Here is a 25542-nt window from a genome sequence, read left to right on the forward strand (position 1 = left end):
TTCTTCTCTGAAGATTTACTTGACCAGTGGAAATAGGAACCTACGAAACAATCAATTTAAAAACTGCTTTAAAAAAATTCTACTAGAAGTTACTGCATGTTGCAAATTGCACTGTAAAAAAATTTGATCAAGTGATAAAAACATCCAATTATTTAAACTATAGTTAACAGATTTGAAAAAAAAATAATGCATTACATACTTCACTGCAGTGATAACAACATTACGCTTTGGTTCATTGTCATAGCTCACACTTTCAATGCCATAAACCTGAGCTAATTCATGGATGATTCTGCGGTGATCTCTGTTCATTGGTGGGTAACAATGGCTCTTCTTCGTATGCTTGCCCTGAATTCAAGAGAAAAGGTTAAAGAAAAAAAGGGTGAAGCTTTCCTTTAAGGGGAGGCAGAGGAAATTTAAAAAGGGCGGGCTTCTACCTCTAAAATTTTGCCACTACGACAAAATCAGTACCACAAATACCTCAGTATTGACAGAAAACTTATCTAAAATTGTCCATTTATTTCCCAAAAAATTAAATGTTCTCTGTTGTTCCTATCACATCAGAATATGCATACACACACAAGTTTGAAATACAAACTCTGAATGTATCCGTTCTACTTACAGCCCCAAGAAGCAGCATAGAATTATTTTTTCTGAATTTTTAGTTTTCAGAATGATTTGCCAATTTTGAATCAGATCTGATTTTATTTCTCAGACTGGCTTTGCAATGCACATGTTACAGATAGCTACAAAGATTTCAGATTTATTTATCACCTCCCTCTCCCAAAGAAGCTATTTATCTGCAAGATCTGCCATATAATGGCATCAATAGACTTTTTATTAAATAAAAAACACAATTGTAGTTTTGATTTCAATTAACGAAGACTGATAATGCTTGATTCCGCTCTGATTGCTATGTAAACAGTACAAGAACAAACAAAAAAGGAGGGTCCTATGAGCCCTGTCCTAATGGGATGGGCAAGTTTTTAACAGCAAATGCAGATGAGGATGTGACACACAGTGCTTCACTCTGCTTCAGGGACTCAAGACATTGCTTCAGCTTTTGCCTTGATTGTCACCAACAAAGTCTTCTAGGTCTTTGGGTCTACAGAGAGGGTTCAAGGGGAAGACAAACTACCAGCAGTGGAACAAGTTTGAGTCAGGGATTTCTAGAGAACCACAGAATACCAGGTTGGAAGGGACCACAAGGATCACATGGTCCAGCCTTACTTAGGCAAAATGCACAGTCTAGACAAGATGGCCCAGCACCATATCCAGCTGAATCTTAAAAAGTGTGTAATATTGGAGAATCTACAACTTCCTTGGGGAGATTTTTCCAGGTACATGAAGGAGAATAAACTCCTCAGTAGTCGGCATGGCTTCACCAAGGCTTCACTGATGTGATAAACTACCAGGCACATCACTTCATCACAGATGAGGGGAGGGCAGTGGCTACTGTCTACCCGCCCTTCAGTAAGGCCTCCTTGTCTCCCATAAGAGCCTCACAGCCACTTAAGCTGTTGCTGTAGGGGCTGGATGACCAGACAGTGAGGTGGACTGACCACTGACCAAATGGCTGGGCCCTAAAGGATGGTGATGAGCGGCAGAAAGTCTAGTTGGAATCCAGTAACCAGCAGTGTACCCTGGGGGGAGAGGAGGAGGGCTGCGTACTCAGTCCAGTCCTCTTTAACATCTTCATGATGTTCTTTATTAGTGATTTAAATGACAGGGCAGAACTTACCCTCAGCAAGTTTGCCAGTGACACAAAGTTGGGAGGAGTGACTGATAGGGCAGAAGGTTGTGCCATGATCCAACATGAGCTTGACAGACTGGAGAAATGCGCTGTCAGGAACCTCACCAAGTTCAGCAATAAGTGCAAAGTCCCACACCTGGTGAGGAACAACCCAACACAACAGTATATGCTGGGGGCCACCCAGCTGAAAATCACCTGGGCAGAAAAGAACCTGGAGGTCCTGGTGGACATCAAGTTGAACATGTGCCAGCAACATACCCATGTGGCAAAAAAAAAGCTAGCTGGTATCCTGGGCTGTGTTAGGCAAAGTAATTTCAGCAGGCTGAGGGATGTGCTCCTTCCTCTCTGCTCAGCACTGGTAAGACTACACCTAGAGTCCTGTGTCCAGTGCTGGGCTCCCCAGTACAGGAGAGACATGGACATACTGGAGAGAGTCCAGGGAGGGCCACAAATATGATTAAGGGATTGGAGTGTCTCGCCATCGTGAAATGCTGAGAGAGTTGGAACTGTTTAGTCTGGAGAAGGCTCAGGGGGATTTCATCAATGATACTTCATCAAATATCTGAAGGGAGGGTGTAAATAAGATACAGACTGGCTCTTTTCCATGGTGCCCAGTGTCAGTACAAAAGGCCACAGTCACAAATTGAAACACAGGAGGTTCATACTGACCATCAGGAAACATTTTTTTTTTTACTGTGAGAATGACTGAGCACTGGCACAGGTTGCCCACGGAGGCCTCTTCATCATTGGAGATACTCAAAAGCCATCTAGAAATAGTCCTGGGCAACTGGCAGGGGGTTTAGACAAGATGACCTCTGGAGGACCCTTCCAACTTCAAAGATTCCATGATTCTGTGAAACAACTATAGCTTCGTGTTGCAAGGCACAAGTCAATCTACTGTTACCAAATGGGCTCATGTGCAGAAGCATAGGAAGTTTGTAAGCAATATGAATAATGTCGATCTAGAGTGGGCATCTAAACAGAAAACAGAAAATCAGGATTCTAAACATTTCAAGAAGGAATTTAACAGCCTTGTGAAAGTTGATATGTAAGTAAATAGATAATTTTTAGGGACAGAACATTCAGACTGTCACAGAACTCCTCAGGTAACCACTGGGCTTGCCTACTGAAGACTTCATGAATGAAGAATGATTTCTTATCTGCATTTGCATTACAATATATGGATACCAAGCTTCAAGGTTTATCACTTGCCTTTGGTGCTTAGAAAGAAATATCTTCCCCTTTGAAATATAATTTTACTTCTGGGGACTTCTTGTACCTTATGAAATAGCAATTGCCAACACAGCCTAAGGGGCAGCATGGTACAGAACTGATCTTTGAGATACTGGGTCTAACTCATCCTGATCATGATAAAAGCTTAATAACTTAGTAATTCTTCTTTTAGGTCAGACAGGGAAAAGATGGCTATTCTTGTTTTTCATGTTTTCATTCTCTTCTGCAATGTAGGGTCATGATTTAACAAATAGTACATTACTGCTGACAGCTAAAGCATTGGAAATGCTCTTGAGCTCTCTGGTTCTCTTGTTTTGTCACTAATTTGATGTCACTAATTCATTGTATATTGCAAATTCAAGACCTGTGGCTGCCCAGTTTTTACCATACATCACATAACTTGGTTTTATATTAGTATAGGCATATACATTGGTATGCACAGTTATCATGTATATACAGGCTTGAACATTATTAGACACAGATGGCCCACTTCCAGAATTTCATTCTAATGTGGAAAACAACAGGCAAGAACATTAGACAGGTAGACAAACACAAAAATTAAGAAACTTCATACATAAAAAGAAGGAATAAAGTTAACTAACTGTCCTCAGAGGGCAAAGGGAAGGAAACTAATGCCTTCTACCTTTCTTGAGCTAAGGGCAACTGAGTATAGTATGGCTTATACTGTCCTTTGAACCACACCTCATTAATGACCTCATTAATTTTTATAAATATGTAAAAGAATGAGTGTCAGGAGGATGGAGCCAGGCTCTTCTCAGTGACAGCCAATGATAAGACAGGGGCAATGGGTGCAAACTGGAACATAGGAGGTTCCACTTAAATATGAGAAGAAACTTCTTCACAGTGAGGGTAACAGAACACTGGAACAGGCTGCCCAGGGAAGTTGTGGAGTCTCCTTCTCTGGAGACATTCAAAACCTGGCTGGACACATTCCCATGTAACCTCATCTATATGTTCCTGCTCCGGCATGGGGATTGGACTAGATGATCTTTTGAGGTCCCCTCCAATCCCTAATGTTCTGTGATTTTGTGTGATTCACACATACTGGGTCAGGCATGGTGCAGCAGAAAGCCAGGACTGTGCTAACCTGACAGGCCTCAAGGCAGAATTCTGCTTTCACTGAAAAACCTATGATTGTGTCTGGGATATAAACCTGGCTAGATATACTGGAGTCTGCCAAACAGCTGCAGCTGAATCCCAGTCTCCTTAGAGAAGGAGAACTACCTTGCATCCTGGCAAATGCAGGAAGGTATCCACAACTCAGTAAGAAAGTTCCACTATAGGGATCAGAAGAACCTAAGCTTTCCTCCTCAAAGTCTGAACCTTTAAACACCCATCCTTGACTTTATTAATGAAGATACAAAAATTAACAATAAATCCACTGATGCAAAGCATTGATGCAATGATGCCTAGCACTGATTGAATCTTTAAATAAAGCCTGTCTGTCACTGAAGTGATCATGAACTACTATGTCTCCTGAATTTTTTTTTCTAATTATAATTGAAATGTCCACCCTATTGGAGCCCAAACAAATGTAGTGTCACCTAATAACTATTAGTATTAATAAAATTAACTGTTTCTCATAATTAAGTCATACAGAATATCTGAATACTGACCTTATTCACAGCTTCCACAAGCATTCTCATTTCCTTCTCAATGTCACTGACAAATTTTAAATCCTTCCTGCAAGAACAGCATTCTAGGTAAATGAGGCAAGAGAGTGTACAAAGATATAATATCTTCATATTTTGTAACATTATTTTCAACAAGAACAAAATGAAAGAACTCAATTGACTGAAGCAGAAGCAGGAGTGAGAGCACATTTTGATTTATATATGACACTATTTACATTTTTAAAGTGTAAGTATGTCATCACTATTACAAAAATAATGCATTATTTTCCCTTCAATCCTTGGAACCCAGCATAAAATTCCATGATACAACTCCACTGTAAGTTGCCATTTCAGTGTTTTTAAATTACTTGTAATTAAGGCAATTCACTTAATTAGAATGTATGATTAGACACAAAAATGAGGATTAGGTAAACAGAGCAAAAGTACACTGACTTCAGATGTCAACTTTTCTAGCAATAAAAGCCAAAGAAGCAGCATAAGGCTACTTGCAAGTGAAGTGTTCTTGATATGAGATACTAAGGATTTTTAATTTTTTTACCTTGCTTTATCACAGTAGGTCAAGTGTTTCACATAAGGGTGAGCTTTGTGTTCTGTTCTAAAATACGCAGATAAACTAACTCCAAAAGTAAGGTCGTTGTTTGTTAGGACATCATCCCCAAGAGGAAAAAAGGCTACCTGAAGATTTCATATCTCAAATCTGTTCAGTTGTAAATAACCTTGTTTCTTCAAAAATACCACAAAATACCAAAAATATCACAACACCACCTTATGAATGATGTCAGAATTTCATCCATCAAGAAATGCCTACCAAAACAGGCAGTACCATCTTTAGTAGATACCCTACCAAAGTTCTGGATGCTGAAGTGTGTGTACCATGAAAAGACCCAGTGGATTCAAGAAAGCACGCAAAATGGGAATATTGAGCTCAGCTCCCAACATCACTTGATCACTGGTACGATGGACTCAGCTCATCAGTGGAAAACCACCCAGGTTTTGTAATAGTGGATGGGCATGGCATGTAGTTGTCAGAACTCCTGGATCTTCAGTGGCAAAAAGCATTACATTGGGAGAATTGCAAAAAGGACCTGGACTTGTACAGTTAAAAAGAAAGGAGTCTCCAGACACCTAGGCTATGAAATACAGTCAGCCCATACAGCATGAGGCTTTGGAAAGAATACGACAGCAATAGCCTCAGGTTAAAACAAAGCAAAACCCAAAAAACACCACCACCACCACCAAAAAAACAACCAAAACCAATGATGATCTTAACTCCATGGAGTCAGAAAGCAAATGCTACACAGAGTGCCAGTCATGAACACTCAAATTTCAAGGTGAAGTGATCACAGGAGGCAAGAAAAAAACTGAACCAACAATCCAATGACACAGTCCACAAGCACCTGATGTGTAATATTTAAAAACCTACTGAGAAACCAGCTCACTGACTGGAGGATATGTTCAAAAACATCAACTCTTCAAGAGCCTATAAAAACAGAGTTATCAACTGGAAGTCAAAAGTGAAATCAACCAGGTGGGAGTTCTTTCAGAAATACTTAGGCTCTCAGCTTCAGGAAAACCCAAGATAGTCAAGACTGAAATACTCAAATAGGAAGATAAAACAGAAAGCATACTATGCTGGAGACAGGGCCAGGGATTGATTGGTGGCAGCAGAAAAAAAAATATTAAGATAATATTATTTCCCTGTAGGAAAAGGTGAGATGGATTGGAGTAGATGAACTGTACAGAAACTAATTCAATGGGCAACACCTAATATCCCTAGTTCCAATAACTCTCTATGGAGTAGAGGCAGGACCTTACTCCCTGTTGCTTGTAACATACTACACAGTGGCAGAGTTATGGCTACTGATACATGCATTCAAAAGTGAGGCAAGTGTTTTATGTGCACTTTGTACCTCCCGAATCTTTCATATAGAACTACAGACCATTCAGACAGGAACAAAGGGCAGGCCAATGTACATGGTGGGAGAGACAAAGCAATTGCTGTTCCTTTGGAATCATCAAAAAGATTCTAAAAGATTCTAAGAGAGCATAACTTGGATTGAGGAATGTTTAAGAAAATTACAGACTTTAGTATTCCTTAATCTGAAATTTTCCTTTGAAAGAGATGTCATCAACAAATATCTGGATTGTCCTAGACTGTTCTGGCTGTGTCAGTAAACAACTGAGGCAATCCAATGGGAAGATGCATCTTCTGTATCTACATGTTCAGAGTGAATAATATTCCTTCAGGCTGTTTACTCCTCTGCCACTAAGGCTGACAAAGCACAAACAGGATTTTCTTTACAGCATCAAACTTCCCTTTGAGATCACCAAATGAAACAGAAAAGAAAAAATAGTCTCTTTTTAACAGGGTGAAGTCTTTCCTTTCCAAATTTGGGAGTAAGCCTCATTAGACTGCCATGACGTAAGAGGAAGGGAGTGTCAGGTCAACATGCAAGGAAATATACTCTTTATTCCTAGCTATACAGAAGAATGAACCCACGCTTCACTGAAGGGCAAAAAGAAGCCTGCAGTTGCCAAGAAACACTGGGAAGCTTGACTATTAGCAAAGGTCTCAAAAGGCCAACAGTAATGAAAACCATCTGTTAAGGAAGAAAATGAAGCCTATTGTAAACCATTTCACAAGATGGAAAAAAATAAACCTCTGCAGGTTCAGTAGTTTTCTGTGTATGATCCTGATCAGATACCTGGGTGAGCAAGGACAGTAAGAACTGGCTACTGCTTATTTCTCACCTGTAGTTGTCTCTAGTTCTGGTCTCACAGTTTTAGGCTGCTTGTTTTGGCATTTCATTAGCTTGCTCATATCCTGTTTGAGGAATTTCATTTGTGGTTGTCCTGAGCTGGGATTCGCTTGTATATTTGTTGTTTAAGAAAGCTACAAAGGTGTCCTGCCTCTACCCCTGTACACTGCTCCTGTTGCCACATCACACACAGGAGTGCTTGGCTCTGCCTTCATTGCCTACAACGGCATGTAGAGTGTTAATCCTTGGGAAGACTTGCTAAGAAGATGCCTATGAAGGATCCATCTCCCTCTCCGTGTCTCTAGACTTAACCATTTGATCCAACATTTCCCTGGTCCATACAACTGCTGTGGAGTCTTGCACAGCCAGTGACAAAATAAGGAAATTCTCTTCTGTGTAGCTCCATGTGGCCAGATATTCCAGATGTCCTTCTCCAGTAGTCTTAATTCATCAAAGAGCAGCCTTAACATCATCGTTGTCAAACTGGGCACTGATACATGTGCCAGTCTACCCTCCAGCTTCATATCAATGGGACAGCTTGAGCATTTGCTTGCTCTCTCTGTCTGTTTCTGGAGCCTCTTAGAAAGGTCAGTGCTGAAGTATCCACACAGTGAATCTGTACCCCCAATCTGTGCTTAGTTGTCCTGGCACAGTCATCTTCATGCTAGAAGATAAGTTCCCTTTGGCAGAAGGATGTCTCCTCATGTAAAGCTCTCATGTAGAGACTTCTCTTCTAACTTCTTGTCAGATTCTGACAAATGTATCAGCAAGTTCAGCATGGAGCAGCATTACAATGCTATTTCTGGTCCTCCCTTCTCCTGTCACCCTTCTACAAAGGAGACATGTTATCCTGGAATGCTTCCACTTGCTTATCTTATTCCTGTTACCTAGAGTTGTACTGCACCCTGGAGATTTAGGGTTCTGTAATTAAAGATTACAGCTCAAAATCAGGAGTCTTCCCACAGCTTTCCCAAGTTTTCTCATTTCTGTATATGCTGGTTTTTTTTTCAGCCCTAGCTTCACAGATCAATGGATTGCCTAAACAAGATAATAACACAGCATTCTACTAATGGTTTTGGCAGCTACCTTCTTCTTGAGGCAGTGACCCTCAATGCACAGGAAGGTGGCTGTCATATTTCTCATAGTTCTGACATCCCATACATAGATGTATAAATTAAGCTCTGCAGAAAACCACAAGCCCTGAACTCTTGCGTTACTGAAGGGATCTGCTCAAGCAAGAATAAATGCATCTGTCAAAACTTATACAGAATGCTGAGCTACCTGAAAAAAACACTGTAACAGATCCACTTTGTATCTTTTCCAAGACTGCCAAGAAGAAAGATCATCAAGAGTAGCCAAGGAAGTTCATAAAGCCATAGCTTTACAAATTGCAGATTGCTGCTCATGTAAAGAGAGATATGTTAATATAGGGAGAAACTAATTTATCTTGAAGACTAGATAAATAAAATCCAATAATTCAATGTGCAAAGTCATTGACTTGAGGACTAACTAAAGCTTTTGCTTTAACCTGTGAATCAGTAAGAATAGCCTGAGTGTACTAGTTTACCATGAGTTACCATTATGAAGTGGCTACAAAGGAAATGCAAATAAAATCACAGAATGACTGAGATATTTTCAGATAAATGTGGAAGGACTAAGGCTACTTTTCAAGGTATCTCTAAGACCATCTGGAATACAGAGCATGATTCTGGTCAGTTCAGTTCATGAAAGATGAACCATGCACCATGGATAAAAAAATGGCCGATAGGAAGGTGAGAGTGTACTCAAAAAAATCCAAGAGGTAAGTGCACACACAACACAAGATATTCAACACAGAAAGAAAGGGAAAATGTGTGCTTTGTTTTCTGAAAGATGTAGAACAAAACATATTCTATACACACTTAAGAGAATAGTCCTTATAAAATACCACTTTTAAGTTCAAATACTAATAAACCAGTACCTCCACAATGCAAATATTCAGCTCTTTATCTTGCAGTAGGCTAATCAGTTGGAAGCAAAGCAAGAGGCGATTTAAATTCTGCATGGCTATTTATGTAAAATTTTCATTTGTCTCAACACATCAGCACATTAAATCAAGGATTTTTAAGTAGAAAACATCCTCACAAAAATACGGAATGTATCATTAGGATAGTGAAGCAACAACAAACCAGATTCAGCTGTTCTAAAAACTTAGAGCTGGTAAAAACTAACATCATGCCTAAAAACACACACGCGAGAGTAAAAACTTCTCAGATGACACTTATCATTTAAGCATTTTTCTAAAAACAAGTCTGATCCCTCCCAGGTTTCAAAGTGTTTATTCCTGTGATGCTTTGGATATTACCTTGACTTTCTATTGACTTTCAACTTCAGATGTTTCAGTCTAGCAACTCGCTTTGCAGTCCGCACTGGCATAGACTTAGCTCTGCATCAATAATTTCATTAACTCCATTTCTTTATTTTTAAAAGTAAGGCAAAAAGTAAGGCAAAAAAAATAAGACTGGTGGAGGGAAATAATGTCAGGCTATGAGACCATATTTCATTACTTAGCTATCTCTTTTGTCTTTGTCTTGAAAAGTTTACAAGGAGCACTGAGATGGGGATTGGTTGTGTATGAAAGCAGCAGAGATGTAAGAAGTACAGGTACTGATTGGTAGTGAGAAGAATGGTGGAAAATGGAGCTCCTGTTCTAAATCTGGTCCTGTTACAGAACAAAGCAAGCCATCAGGCACTTGTTGATCTTCAGGTTCTCATTTTAGAGGTCTTGAGAGGTGGATATCACCTCCTTTGCATCAATTATCACCTATTGCCTAGGCTGGAGAGAAGAATAAACATTTTCAAAAGAGTAAATAGAATTACTCTGCATTTCCCATCTTGCTTTCAACACTCTTCACCTATGGCACCTGTCATCATTTGAACACATACCTTGCATCTTCTTTTAAAAGGTCACTGTACTTTGGTCCAGAAGAACGGATGTTAAAAGGATCAGAATTATGATCTATTTCAAGAGCCTCAGCAAGACGCCTAGATTTGAGGATAGGAGGGAAAAAAAAACAAAACAAAACACAAACATAACAAAACCACAACCAAACAAAAACAAATACACAAATTCCCCCAGCCTCCCAAACATGTTGTCATTGAAGAGTAAAGATATGGGTGATTAATACAGATTAATAGCTCACAAAACATACAGTCTGTATATTTGAAACTACTAATTTAGGACTTTTCACTAGAATATTCTAGTAATATCTCAGATCACTCAATATAGATCCCTATGCATCAATATAGATCCCTATAGCATCATTACCAGAATCATCTCCACATGTATCAGTTCTCAAGGTCATGAAGGAAAGGATATTTTTCCACACAGCATTAACCTTCTGAACCTGGACTTGCTCTGAAATATAGCAAACAAGTTCATTGCCCACCTGTTCCTCTGAAGAGCTAAGCATTCTTCATCACATTGTAACCTGAATTATGAAAGAAAAATACAATTAGAATCACTGCTGCTACTCATACTTTTCAAACTTTGTTGGTGTCACATCATTATCACAGCCTAAAGTAGTAAGAAGGGTGTATGAGAAGAGTTTATTGTATTAGATCAGATAATACAGCTAAAACCAACCAAACAAGATCTTTGAACACACAAGCCCTTCACCAGGTCTTGAACAGAAACAGCAGTTACCAAAACCATATAGAAGCTGAGCAAAACAGCTTCTGAATTGGATTATATTGGTAAATTAGATCATTTGAGAAAAAAAATGTGGTTGATATCAGCTTTGAGGGGACACCAGGAAGGATGGGAAACTAGCAGAGGAAGATGTGACAAGGTCACTTACTCCTGTGTATCATAAAAAAAGTCATCAGCCAGGAAAACAGGGAAGTTAGCTATGTGTATGGAGGACTGTGATGCACCATAAAAATCAGTATTTCAACCAAGCCCATAACTTCTAGTGTTAGTAGAGTTACGAATTTCAGTTTTCTGTCTCATTCTTGAAAGGTATTTTATAATTTTAAAGGATTAAAATGTCAGAGAAGTATCAAGAGTTCTCCAGAATTTCACAGTGACAGTTAGAAACTTCTGCCTTTTAGAATGAATAAGCAAGCTGACTCTGTTTATTATAGTTCCTTGATTTCAAATGAATAATTTCTACAGGGGAAACTGGTTGATTCAGTGATTTGTATTATGTTTGGAGACACATAGCTATACAATCCAGAACTCCTAGTGGTTTTCTCAAAGGAGGCAGAAGAAAGCTATCATACTTGCACTGTAAGATCAACCTGTTACTGTTTAAAGTAATTTCCTTGAAGAATAATTTTTTCATCTTCTAGAAGAGGAATGTGACCAATTTACAGAAGCTACTCTAGGACCAACCAAATTTGTTACAAAAGAAGGCCCAAACCCTAATAAGGAAACCAAACTAAAGTATAAAATGTCTACAGATCAGACAAAAGAGAGAAACAAAGAAATGAAATCTCTGCACAGTTTGCATAAAATATTCTGCTATTGTAAATGAATGAAGCAGATATGTAAGTTACTTTAAAAATACTGGAGTTTGTCAATAAACTAGAAATTTAAGAATAAAGATTTAACATGCCATCATCTGTTTTCCCCCCTGCTCCAGTATCCATCCGGTAGATGAAAAGATGAGGAAAGGGAGAATACTTCCTCTGGCTGTTCTTGAATAAAGGCTACCTGCCACAGTTCAGATATCATAGTAGGCAAGATTTGCCCAAAGAAAAGTAATCTCCAGTAATTTCAGCTATTCAAGGAAAGGGCAGTAGAAGTCTGCCCACAGAGAAAGATGCATGACAGTGACTACAACACAATTTATATTACACATTGCAAAGGGTGGGACACCAACAGAGGCACTGGTGACTTATTTGCTTTCCTGAAAAGTATGCAGCTGTTAGACAGATGTGCAGCTTCAGTAGCTAAAAAAGTCATCCCTCTTTCTTTTACCACTCCATGCTCCCATCCTTCCTCCCGAGTTCTAGCACTGCCAAACGATTGCTTTCCTCAAACAGTGACTCATTTTTGGAGCAGCTGAAATTGACTTCATTGTTGAGTATATTTGTATCTGGTTGGTATTGTGACACAAATAGGAAAAGAGTTGATGCTCAATCTGGGTAAAGCAGAGATTATTCCACAGTAATTCTAGAGACAAAAAATAATGCCTATATTGTACATTTTTGAGTATTCAATTAATTTAAATAAACAGAGTAGGCTGAAAAAGGCTCAATTACTGTTTCCTATTTGTGTCTGCCTTATACTATGCTCACACGGCACTACCACCACACTCTTTAAAGTTGCTTGCAGGAATCAGCATGGCTCTCCCTCTTTCACCTTGTTTTTTCACCCCACTTTCTTCTGAAGTATGACACGGGCCCAAAAAGAATTAAGCTGGAGACAGGCATGAGCAGGTGCTCCCATACATCATTTCTGCTCTTAGTTCATCTTGCCCATACATTCAGAGTTAAAATTATTTAATTGTAGAAAATTATCCAAAAGGACTCAGTAATAATGTGCTCCTACTTCATAGACATTAAACAAATAAGCGGAACAGAATGACTTCGTGGAGGTCTTGAAGTACCCTGGTATTAGCTTTTGATATAGGAAGTCATGAAGCATCTGTATGGGAAATTTTACTATTTTACCTTTACACAATATAAAGGAATATTAGATTTTAAGACACATAACAGACTTACCCTGAAATAATAAAAGTCACAAATAAGAGGAGAGACAGTAACACAAAATAAACTAAACAGAAATTAGGGCCTTCAAAGGCAAAGACTTCAGGAAGTCGAGTTTCTAACAGAAGGATGTTGGAGAAACTTGAGAATTCCTTAAAAAAATGATACCAAAAGTAAAAAGACAAGCTACTGCAGTCCCAAGAAACAACAGGAGGAACAGAAAAATCACCAAACTTAAATCACAAGTGTTCCTGTGACTTAAAAATAGATCTGCAGTGCTAGCCAGTATGAGAACAGAGAAGTGCCAATCAAATTGACATACAAATGTAAGAAATCTAAAAAGGGTAACAGAAAAATACTATCAACAGTAAGATGAAAATATGCCCTATTAATCATCCAGGGAGGAATGCTAGATGCTGAGAGAGAAGATAATGGCAAAAAGTTACACTGTCTAGAAATCTGAAAAAAATCCAGAGGAACTCTAAGGAGTTTGCTGGGTAGCAACAAGCACTAAACCCACAATTCCATATATAATTATAACAACAAAACAGCTAATGATAATGATGGTTAACTCGTTCTACATAAAAGTGAAAATGTAAACCACTAAGGAATTGCAAAATAATCTTTTAGCAGTACTGTTACAGTAGAGTCTTCGTATTTTAGCTGGGATTTTGCTCATAATAGTATGCATTTTCCATGTCATCTATGATTCAGGTACACACAAGGGTTTCAAATATATTTATACAGGTATCTCCTTACCTGGCCTGCTTCATTTCCTTTTTTGTAATAAGCCTGCTGATTTCCACTGAATCCCCAAGCTGTAGATCTGTTAGCTTAGTGGCTATAGATATAGCAGCTATTCTGAAAAAGAAGAGCGTTATATTTAATTTGAGGCAACACATAAACCTTTGAAAAGGTGTATAAAGCTGAGATTTAAATATCCAGGTGGAAGAAGTAAGACAGACTAACCATTGCCTCATCAGATTACAGAATGGGACTCTAGCACCACATCACCTAGTTTTAGGAGTCTAATCTAGCTGTGTAAATTAAGAAGTTACTCTCTCTCTCATTTCCCTCAAGCAGCTAGGAGCAAGACTAACAAATGGATGTGCTTCTTCAAGGAATATTTCAGAGCATCAATTCCAAGCAAGTGTAAACGAGGCAATGTGAATACTTTCTTCTCACCTGCTAATATTCAAACCATAGCTTACCATATAGCTTTAATTGCCTTTTTAATTTTTACATGATTCTTCCTTAACTGTGTGCAACTGAAATGTGTAGAGTGAATTTATAAAGTACTTAAGAAATTTGCTTAGAAAACATGGATTATACAATCCGTAAATGAAGAGCAAAAAGCATACTGTTACAAATTTTCTTTATTATAAAGATTCTTCATCATTCCTTTCAACAACAAGCCTCCCCAGTATGATTTTTATGCTAAAATTTCTATAACTAAAATATTCAGCAAGTTTCTAGGGAAAAATCCCACACTATTCTCAAACAAAATCCTAAAAATGGAACTTCTATCCTCTGAATCATCTTTTCTGTCAAATTCAGATAAAAAGATATATTTGTCTCTGTATGTTTTGCATCACATTCAGAGTACTAATATCTGTCAGGAAGGAGGATGATTATATTACCTGAAGACAAAAAGCACTGAGAGGCACCACCAACTTCATATTTATTAGGTGGTGACAAAGTCTAAGGTAATGGGCTATTAGATTATATTACATTATCATTAGTATCATGTGTACACATATAGCAGCACACTCCCTTTCCTGTTCCATTGGGCATAATTTTTTTTTTCTTCTTTTTTTTGGGGTGGAGATGGTGAAGGAGTGGTTTAGGTTGGTGGTTTTTTGTTTTTTGGTTGTTTGGGGTTTTTTTTTGTTTTTCCTTTACAAGTGTATAGGTGGTTGGAAAAAAGCCAAACCTAACTCCCACAAAATCAGAATATTTTAATCTTTCAGCATCCTGTACAGTTGGAGTTATCATACAAACTTAGCTAGCATTAAATCCTGCTTTTGTTAATATCACATCAGCCAAGAGTAATCTGTAAGCATATATGAACATATTTGAACAAACACTTGCTTTAAACTGATTGTTTCTTTCCCTTCCTCTTGACTTGGGCTCTGATTAGATAAATAAATACATGTGTTCAGCTTATGAATGCAAAGACACTGATTTCAAAGAACCGTTTCCTCCTATGAATATTTTTGCAGTGTCTGAGTTACAGAAACAGTGGAGAAATAAAGGCCTTCAAAACTCTGGACTTGTAATTCATGTTACCTTCCCAGCTTATAGTTAATAAAAGGCATGTGTCAATTTAAACTGCTATTTCAAAGTTGAGTCAGTCTTCTGGATTGTATTAATAGTGACACAGATATCAACAAAAAACCCTCTTTTTCCTAAAAAAGAAAAAATGATCACCACTGCTTTAAGTCTAACTTGCATGCAACTTAGTGTTGACTACAACAGTTCTTAACTGTTTCCAATTAGCACATTTTTCTCATCTTTTTTATTATGTAGTATTAAGCATCTATTACATAGATGCTAAGCCATGTTCTGTCACAATTTGAATCCGGGCAGTGTTCAGCAGGAACAAAGCAACATATCTTAAGCTGATCTAGTATTGGACTCACAAACAGCAGTTCCAAATAAAATCTGTGACTGCTCCCCTACCAGCTGAGATGCAGAGCAGAACTCTGGTTGCATACCAACTCTCTAGATTAATTTTTTTACTCCCTGTCAATCACAGCCTCAGACTAAGATGTTTCTTAATTATTATTTACAGTTTTGCTATTTTCATTGCAGAAGTTCCAAAGACCTACTTTTCTTCTTTTGCTTGTCCCCTCCTTGCCCTCTCTCATAAGAGAGAAAGAAGTTTCAAAACAGGACCTGGAGACAAATCTATTGTAATAAATGGAGTTGGGTAGGACTCAAGATTCATATGTCAAAGCTCTCCTGCCTAAGTTTAGCTAATTTAGAATGACTTGAAATCACTCTTATCTTCAATCATCTGTATTGACTATAAATAGATTCCATCACACATCAATGGAAACTTAGACAGCAACTCACACATGGACTGCTATATGTATTCATCTACAATCAGGAACCTAAATCTGGACTTGCCCAAAAAAGTCTGTATCTAATTGCTCTGTGTGGGTGGAGAAGAATTACAGAGATTGGAGATTCAAGCTTTGACACACCATCAGTTAGACTAACAATAGTGAAAAGTGGAACGTGTTCTAGTACAGCATAGCTGGTATTAAAGCTCAGGGGAATACAAAAGAAGAAACCATACAATAAAGTGCAAAAGAAACGCAAAAAAGCTTATGAATTAAGTATATTTAGTCAAGCTTGAAATTTAATCTAACTGGAAAGAAGAAAGTCCTATAAGGAATTAAAAGAATTATTACAGTACAAACCTTTGATAGGTATTAGATGCTTCCGAGCAAATCATACTCTCCTTTCTTCTTCCACACTCACACTGAAGATCAACCTGTTGTATCACACAAGAGAGCAGCTTTTTTAAACTTTGCCTTTTTATGGCCACAGAGGGGTGTGAGGGAGGCAAATCTATTTCTTCTGAAAGTCCCATTTTAGTGGAATAATGGCTAATTAAAAGCAATTAATATTTTTTTTTAATTCCAGATTATACGCTTATGGAAAAAATGTCATGCTATCAATATACTAACATGTCATTTTTTGTTACAGCTGTTACTGGCTGACAATTAAACCACAGAATTTGCCTGTGAACTTGCAGTGAATTTTCTTTGCGTATCCAACCTTTGCAGAGCAGGATGTTGTCGGACAGGGTGAAGAAGGATGACATGGAGCCATACAGGGATGATTACAATATAGCCTTGGAATAGTACATGGTTGTTTACACTCTTCATCTATAAGACATTCTCCTTTATGACATATTCTTTTACATTTGTGCATTCCACATTTTAACATTTGATTGCAGCGAAGTCCACAGGAAATGTCAGTGAGATGACAAGGAATATTACTTCGCAGCTGGAAGAGAGGAGTAAAAAGATGGCAACTAAAAATGAAAAATTATAAACACATATCTCAAAGTACTTTTACTGTCAACACCTCCATTTGGCACTGTCCACGCAAGAACAGTAATACTAAAATATCTTGGGACAAAAACTGAGTTTTTCTTTATATCATAGTCCAATACAGCAATTGGTCTGAATGTGTATGGCAAAAAAGATACACTTTTCTAATTTAATCACATTTAAACTCAAACTCCAGTAACATATTCCATTCCAAAGAGACCAGAAAAATCTAAACCTATGGTCCTAGAACATTATGTAGTATTCAAAAACACTATGTGTCCAGACTTACTTCATGCTTGCCCATACACCATTTCTGAGTGAGATAGGTACAGGGTGGACATTTCTCCTCACTGTGACATGAATGGTACACTGCAGTCACAGAAATATAAAAGCCAGCACAGTTTTATTAGCATACTTCAGTCAAGTGCATGAAAGGAGACAGTAAAGACTATTAAAGATGAGTTTGAATTTCAGAACTACACACTTTATGGGAAGTACAACACTTCACGCAAGGATAATTGCTCTATTAAAATTATGATGGCATATTTTTAGATGAATATTCTTCTATATTTTCTAAATAGCAGAGAACTTTTTAACTTCTGAGAATGGTTATTCTATCAGACAGAATTTGTCAGAAATCATATCTGTTTGACCTGTGCTACATTTTTTGTGATCAGCCAATGTAATTTCCAGGAATGCAAAAAATAGCTGTTCACTAGATTATCCCACTGTTTCAATAGAGCACTTAATCTTTGGAATATAATATTTAATGTGCTGTGATAAATAATAATGATCAGAAAAAAATACAGTGCAATCAGAACTACCACTACTAGTATCCATCTCAAGTTTTTAGTTGGTTGGCTTTAAAGCATAGACTTTTGGAAATATTCACAACTAAAACACATCTAATAAAAAAGCAAATATTTTTGCAAACAGACCTGTGCACACTTTTCTACATTTTCATTTAAAAAAACAAAAAACAACAAAAACCCACACCAAACACAAGCAAAACTGAATTGCCTGACTTACCTGGATGATCACAGTCATGTGGCCTGGTGCATGTTTTTTTACACTCTGGTGGCTGAGTGCCACAGGGGACAGGGGGGTAAATCACAGATTCACCACAATAACAAGTTAACTCCTCAAAACCTGAAAAAAAACAAGTCAAATATATCCCAATTGCTACATGTATCTGCACTTCTCCACTCTGAGAAATCTAACATGTAAATGTCCTACTCCAGCTTCATTTTTTGATGTTAAGCACCACTATAGTAAGTTTGTTAGCTTTTGTGGCTCCTACAAGAAAATGTAACTATAATCACTTCATTAGGAATTACACTTGCTTTTACAGAATGGTTTGACAGCAACATTTTGAACTGGAGCAAGAGAAATGCAAGCATCAAGTTGAAAGCTGTTGCTGTTCTATCCTTGACTTAAAAAAAAAAGGGAGATATCTCTTGAGTTTCCTTCCAGAAAGCAAATGATCCCCTGCCATCACTTTTTCAGATCAGTGGTTACATTTTATCCTTTTGCCAAGCCCTGTACATTGTACTGGGAAGATTCCAGAGAAAATTACCAAGAGGTTGCCAGTCTGTAGACTTCCTTCTGTAATTTCTTCTGTATACTTCCTTAGGTCATTTAGTATTACATGGGTCCTAATAAGCAACTTGGGAACCCGTCCAAATACTTAAAAGCCAACTTTGTTGCTAGGGAGTGGCTTAAAGATAAAGGACATGAATCTATGGAGCAGTTGCACGATCAGAGTTTGTTCTAATAAGAGTTGTGTTCTAATGTTTGTTCTAATAAGAGTTGTGTTCTGATAAGTTAATGGTTTGACATGTTTTAGGAGCTTAGCATAACCAGGCCTCAATGCCTCAATAGGCCTCAGCAGAGATTGCTGATCATGAGGGCACAGCAAGGACACTGTGACCTTGACAAGTCTTGTAAACAACTCCAGGGAGGGGGGAGTTGAAAAGGCGCGAAACTCATGCGGCCGGCTAGCCGCAGGTAGGAGGGTCAAGGCAAATGTAACCTTTGGATCTAAGCCAATCAGCAGGTGACAAGTATGCATAATTACTGTAACCTGCATAAATATGTGTCCTTAACGGCAATAAAGTTGAACAATGCGTTATCACTCACATTGAGTTGGCCTAGCTTGTTCCTCCGCCGCTTGCACTTTGTATGTTTTAGACAGTCTCTGTCTCAAGCAGTATACATGTTCTTCTCCTCCTCTCTATTTTTTTTCCCCCCTTCCACATTTGGGAAACAGCTTTTAAACTCTTTGTTGTGGTTTAACGTGAGCTAGCAATTCAACCACGATAGCCACTCACTCACCCCCTCCCCCCGCTACAGGGGAGAGAATCAAAAGGGAAGGGAGAAACTTTAACTGAGATAAGCACAGTTTAATAAAATAACAAAATACTAATACACTACTACTAAATATATATAAAATAGAAATAAAAGGCAATTTGCGATGAACTCCATTGACACCGAGCAGCCAGTCCCAGGAAGCAGCACCTGGTCCCAAAGCTGATCCAGAGAGAAAAAAGAGGAAAAAGGCGGAAAGGCTCAGAGGCCTCTGCAAAATGGCAAAAGGCCAAACTAAATGTCCCGAACCAAAATTCTCCTGGCTCTGGCAAAAAAGAGTGAAGGGAAAAAAAACCAAACACGTTCACAAGAGAAAGCGCCTGAAAGCCAGAGGAAGAGCGAGAATGTCTAAGAGAGAGACCGGAAGGTCCCAACTCTCCTTAAATATGAAGCATGATGCTAATGGGATGGAATACTCTTATTGGTCAGTCTGGATGCCAGTCAAGCTCTGCCCATCCATGCCCCCCTTCCTCGATAGCTCACACCTGTGGGCAGAGTGTTCAGAATGTCCTTGGCTCTCAGACCAGAGCAATTAAAAACATTGACTCTGTGCTGGGGTGTTATCTTCTTGTTCTCAAACTAAGTCCAAATAATGACTGTGCTAGCTATGAAAAAGAAAGGTTTCTAACTGCACAAAGAAAATTAACTCATTTTCAGTCAAACCAGCACACTCTTATTATAAGATTTCAAATCCCAGTGATAAATAAAGGAATAGAAATACTTGCACACACCATCCCAACTAAAACTTAACACTGCACAAGAATTAATAAGGTTCACTGCTGGTTTTCAGACTATAAAAAAAAAACGTGAGAGAGACTGATTGGAATGCAAACTACCATTCAAACAGATAAATCCTTAGAAAATCAGGACACTAAGAGAAAATATTAAGATCAGAAGGCATACAGAAGGAGATCCCAGGACAAAAACAGAATATGATTGGTCTATAAACTAATAAAGAGAAAGTAGATGAGGGAGAACGAGAATGATCGGAGATGTAAGAGAATAATAGGACAATAAAAATACAAAACAGTAATTCCAACCTGAAGAGGAGTTTGCTAAGGGAGCTGCTGAATTCAGCAAGTTCTCTAACTTTGGAAATCACAGGATTCCTCCTCCCTAGTCTATAAACCCCAAAGGTTCCTACTGTCCCACTTCCATGGATATGACCTCTGCTGGATCAATACGCAGGTCCAGCCAGTAGCAAGACTGAACACATATTCCAGAAAGACAAGACACACAATATATACATGACAATAAAATGATCCAATACACAGACCAAACTGAACAACACCAAGATTCACATGAACAGTAACACCAATAGCCACGTCCTCTTCTTACTCTCCAGATCATCAGGATTGAAATTCACTAGTGAAGACAGACATACACATGCACTCTAGATTCACACGTGCATCACATGGATCGCAAATATTAGCATAGGCTCTGTCTAATATCCATATGTGGACAGAACCCTTACCTCAGTGGCTGAAACCTTGGGTATTTCCAGAAGCAGATCTCCTACTAGCCAGCTTTGAAGCAAGTTAATTAGCAAATTACCCAGACAAACACAGGCACACACAGGACTGAAATTAACAAGGGAATCATATGCACACTCTGGTCTCTCCAGGTGCTGGCACCCAGACCAAGGGGTCCCTATAACTTGTGATCCCATCCTCCAGCTGCTGGCACACAGTATAGGTTGGTCTGATCTCTCCAGTTGCTAGCATAGAGACTGTGTGGTCCCATGATCTGCAGCCAAGTCTCCAGTTGCTGGCACTTAGACCTCTCACACACAGAACAGAGAATTAGATTACAGTGAAATACATTAAATCTTACTCTTAACTAGGACAGGATAGACAGTTGTTATCAGGTGCACAAGGGCTCTGTCAGAGAAGTGCACTGACCAGCAGCTTCCTTTGTACAAATAGTGCCTTTTAATCTCCCTTTCTCTCCATTTTCCCATGCATTAACCTTGATTTCTCCCAAATAATCTGCCAAAATAAATTACTACCCATTGGTACCAGTTTTGCTACATCTGGATCCAAATCTGCTATTTCTGGTATCATTAGCTAGGTCATCTCAGTATCACACAACTACCTAAGTTCTGTTGGCCTTGCAATATTCTACTCCCCAAAAGGTTCCCAATACCTCCCTCCTCCAATTACCTGTGAAGCTCAGTCATCTCTCACGCTTAACATCTGTGAAATCCATCCACTCCTCATGGCACTATCTGAAACTTTTGTCAGCTTTTCACTGTGTATTTTGTTATGTTCAGAAATTTCTCATGTCTCGTTGTTTTTTGTGGTCTGTACAGTCAGTTAAATCTCAGGCCAAATGCTAGTCATTTGTTCATGTATCTTGGAGTGCAGCAGTTAGGATCATAATTTTTGTCTAAGGAGACTCAATTACAATAAATTCCAGCAAAAATAAATTTTGGGAGAACAAAACATTAAGGAAGAAGTAGAAAAAAGTAGAAGAGAAAGCTGAGAAGTTTTAGAACATTCATGGATATTATCTGGAAAGCAAGCATGGGAATGAGTAGGGCTTGTTGTCCCTTACTACAGATCTTGAAACAACCCATAATGCCCCAAGCTTCAAAGCCACAAATCTTCCTTGGCCCAGGAAGACCAAAGACCAAGCTCTTTGGCAGACCTATGCATTACCCAGCTACACTAGCTGCTCTCTACTGGTGAGAAGTGATAGGTGAAGAATCAACTATAATGAAGGCACCTTAACTAGCACTAATCGGGATAACAGAAAGGAAGTGCAGAGAGGTCTGGTCCAAATAACAGAAATACATCTGACAAATATTTAAAAAAAAAAAAAATAAAAAGGGCACCTCTCTATTGCTGACATTTGTTTTCTCCAATAGATGTATTGCTGCCTTGAAGGTGTGTATAAGGTGTGTATAAAGAGACTCTGGCACAGAAAGGGACGTCACCTCTCCGTACTGAAGAAATGACACTGGAAGGTAAAATACATGGGAAGCACACAAAACCACAGGGGAGCAGATGCACTCTAGTATTGCATCTTGATGCCAGTGCGCAACATTTTCAACAAAACCAGCAGTAAAGATGAAGGCAGGGGCAAGAAATCCAATCTAATGAGTAGCAAATGGTTTGCTGCTGACCATGCCATGGCACATGATAACATGGTTGATGCAGCTCAACTGCGAAGTGGTGTCTAGACAGGTGCATCAGAGCCAAGAATGGACTTCTTAGTGCTGGGAAGCACTCCCTGTCACCTACAGGGTCAGAATCACACAATGTATGTCTCTGAAATCTCAACTAGCAGCAGCCAGGGAAAGCAAGTAAGAAATCTTTGAAGATCCTGCTTAGCTGATTTACTTCTAGACATATTCAAGATGGGAGACTTCAGAGACACAAAGGTTTAAGCCAAATGATCATAAGTATCTGATTCCTTGAGTAGGCAGCCGCTTTTCCTGCACTCAGAAAATGGCATCACTGCAAAATTTCAGCAGTGAAGCTTGACCTCTCAATTGCATCACATCCAACATTGGAACAATTTACAGAGGAAGCAATTAGGTCTCTCAAGGCTAAGACAGGCATCTTAATCTCAGGACTGATTGTGAAGTACAATCCTCAAAAATATTGCAGCAATGTGGAGAAGTTTAATGATCTTGAACATCAAACCCATGAAATCCACTGAAGAAAAACAACTGCTCAGAAAAATCCATGCATTCAGACTGAACTAGACCAGAGGTTACTAATAGAACCTCTGAGATGTTTAGATTACTATTTCGCTTTGTCAAGAGAAATGTTTGGACACAAAAACATTTTTTTAAAGAGAAGTACAGTCAATATGCACTGTTATTATAGGCTATTATTCACAGGCTATATTATAGCCTATTATTCATAGGCTACTAAGACAGACTACAACACTATTTCAACCAGTGAGCTTTAGAGTCTCTAGTACCTTCTCTTTTCCAGGATGTTTCCACGATAAGTTGGTCTCCATAAAAATTAAGTTCTTTGACTATGTCCATGGGACACATGTACTACTGCAGCTAAGACACTTCCAGTGGTAAACAGTATCCTTACAATGGACACCACCTGTCTGTCTCCTTTTCACCGAAGTCATGAGGTCTGGTTCACGCTTTCAGCGTCTCACTGTCCTCTTTCCCACATTCCAGTGAGCAGTTCCAAAGCAGTACCCAGTTTCTGAGAGAGAAGACTCACTTTTCTCCAGTAGTGACTGCAGAACTACTAGATGAAAGACAGTACTTGATGAAAGCCAAAGGGGAACTACAGGTGAGTATTTATATTCCATTCTAGAAACACTCTTCCCTCACAGTTTTATTGTAGATTACAGCAGATGCAAAAATAAACCTAGAATTCACAGCTGCAAGACTTAACGATGATGGGTTTAAAAAAAACTTTCAAACTAAGTATACACTGAGTGGAAGGATGGATACAAGCTGAAGCATCCATTAAGGGCTTTTTCTGTCCAACCTTCAAATACTGCATTTAATAAATAGCTTATAATTGCTGTGATAAGCTACATGTATATAAAGAAAGGGGAAACCTATATTAAAATATAAGACTGAGAAAAAAAAATTAAACTGCTATCACATTTGAAGATGTTTCAGATCAACTAAAGGCTCTGCTAGCAGAAGGAAATACACAAGCATTCTTCTGTCTGCTTCAGGCAAAAATCAGAAAATGTAGTATTCCCTATCTATTGTAATGGTGCAAAATAATCAATATATGGTGCCCTATATTAAGCAGTAAAAAGCAGTTGTAGAAAACTAGTATATCCAACTGACACAGCTTTTAATAAAGTACATATCTTTCTAAAACTATTGCACCAGTTTAAATCGTCAAGTCATTCAGCAATCCTAAGAAAATAAATAACTGCTGGCTGTCAATCTATTTCTAGCAATTTGATACTAATTTTCACCATCCAGAATATGACCAGAAAGCCTAAGACACAGACAACTGGCATCTCTTGTTTCTTCAGATGTCTCTGTCCAGAGAAAAATAACTAGTGTACCAAGTTGGGAAAGTCTGAATTCTAAGAAGCTGTGGGAATATAACACAAGATTGATGAGGAAAATAATTGGAAATATGCTCAAGTTGCTGCATCTGGGGTATAGAAACACACAAATGTCACACTAATTGTTGTTTAACCTTGGGTGCTTGACAAAGTAGAACTTCTGTGTTTAGATAGCATAGGCTCGTGAAACACTTAGAGGCACCTTATCAAATATCCTTGAAATTCCTGCTCTACTGCAAGCAAAAAGCAGTGTGGTAAACTGCACCTGCATGAATCCCCTAGATGCAGGCGAAACCAGCAGGCTCGTTGATCTTCAAGCAAGGACCGAGCTCTGCAGTGCCTGCGTTCCCCCTTGCGTACCTCTACCCTGGTGCTTTGGTGCTTTTTTGGAGATCCCCTGCTTAGGAAAATAATGACAATAAATTTACTCTTTGCATTTCATCCGTAGTTTGTGGTTGTTCCTGTGGCCAGCCTGTGTCAGCTCACAGCTAAACAAATTCTGCTACACACACCAATATCTTTGATAGAGATTACACTGTTAAACAAGAATTCCCTTAACTTAGAAATTATCTTTCTAAATTGTTTTTTTTTCCTTGCATGTTTCCTCAAATTTTGTAAGTGATTGCAGGATCAAACTACATACTGAATATATTTCACTATAATTCAGTTTTAACTATTAAAATCTAACACTTAGTAAAGTCATCTAAAATGAAATAACTTTAACTTTCATGAAAAAACAAAAAACAGAAATCAACTGTGTATTCTTCAGGTTCTGGTCAATTTGGGTCACATTGTACAAATCTGACCAGTTAAGTGAATAAATTCGTATAATATATAAGAAATAATGTATTCTTGCACATAACTCACTTGTTTGCCAGCATGTTTGACAACTGCCCCGATGACAAGGTTCTTCACATCTATGAAGCCCACAGTTGAGTTTACGACCACAAACCAAAGAACACTTATGTTCTGTGTCCTAGGGAAAGGCGAAGAAGAAAAGGATA

General features: G+C 38.4%; 1 protein-coding gene across 16 annotated transcripts in view; it reads right to left on the bottom strand.

Annotated features, from left to right (window-relative positions):
* Nucleotides 1–25542, bottom strand: part of NFX1 (nuclear transcription factor, X-box binding 1) — a 65402-nt gene that overhangs the window by 8703 nt on the left and 31157 nt on the right. For 11 of the 16 annotated variants that reach the window (XM_065052227.1, XM_065052225.1, XM_021298069.2 and 8 more), the window contains 10 exons: nucleotides 25406–25514; nucleotides 18188–18307; nucleotides 17448–17527; nucleotides 16881–17111; nucleotides 16520–16593; nucleotides 13851–13952; nucleotides 10826–10867; nucleotides 10323–10421; nucleotides 4621–4687; nucleotides 200–345 (listed from right to left, as the gene is read on the bottom strand). In XM_065052227.1, coding sequence (XP_064908299.1) covers nucleotides 200–345; nucleotides 4621–4687; nucleotides 10323–10421; nucleotides 10826–10867; nucleotides 13851–13952; nucleotides 16520–16593; nucleotides 16881–17111; nucleotides 17448–17527; nucleotides 18188–18307; nucleotides 25406–25514 — 1070 coding nt within the window. Of the gene's footprint in view, nucleotides 1–199; nucleotides 346–4620; nucleotides 4704–10322; nucleotides 10422–10825; nucleotides 10868–13850; nucleotides 13953–16519; nucleotides 16594–16880; nucleotides 17112–17447; nucleotides 17528–18187; nucleotides 18308–25405; nucleotides 25515–25542 lie in introns of those variants that run through there. The other 5 variants (XR_002423278.2, XR_002423277.2, XM_021298072.2 and 2 more) reach the window with 4 other exon arrangements.

This window comes from Columba livia, chromosome 2 (assembly GCF_036013475.1).
Source record: "Columba livia isolate bColLiv1 breed racing homer chromosome 2, bColLiv1.pat.W.v2, whole genome shotgun sequence".
NCBI classification, from domain to species: domain Eukaryota; kingdom Metazoa; phylum Chordata; class Aves; order Columbiformes; family Columbidae; genus Columba; species Columba livia.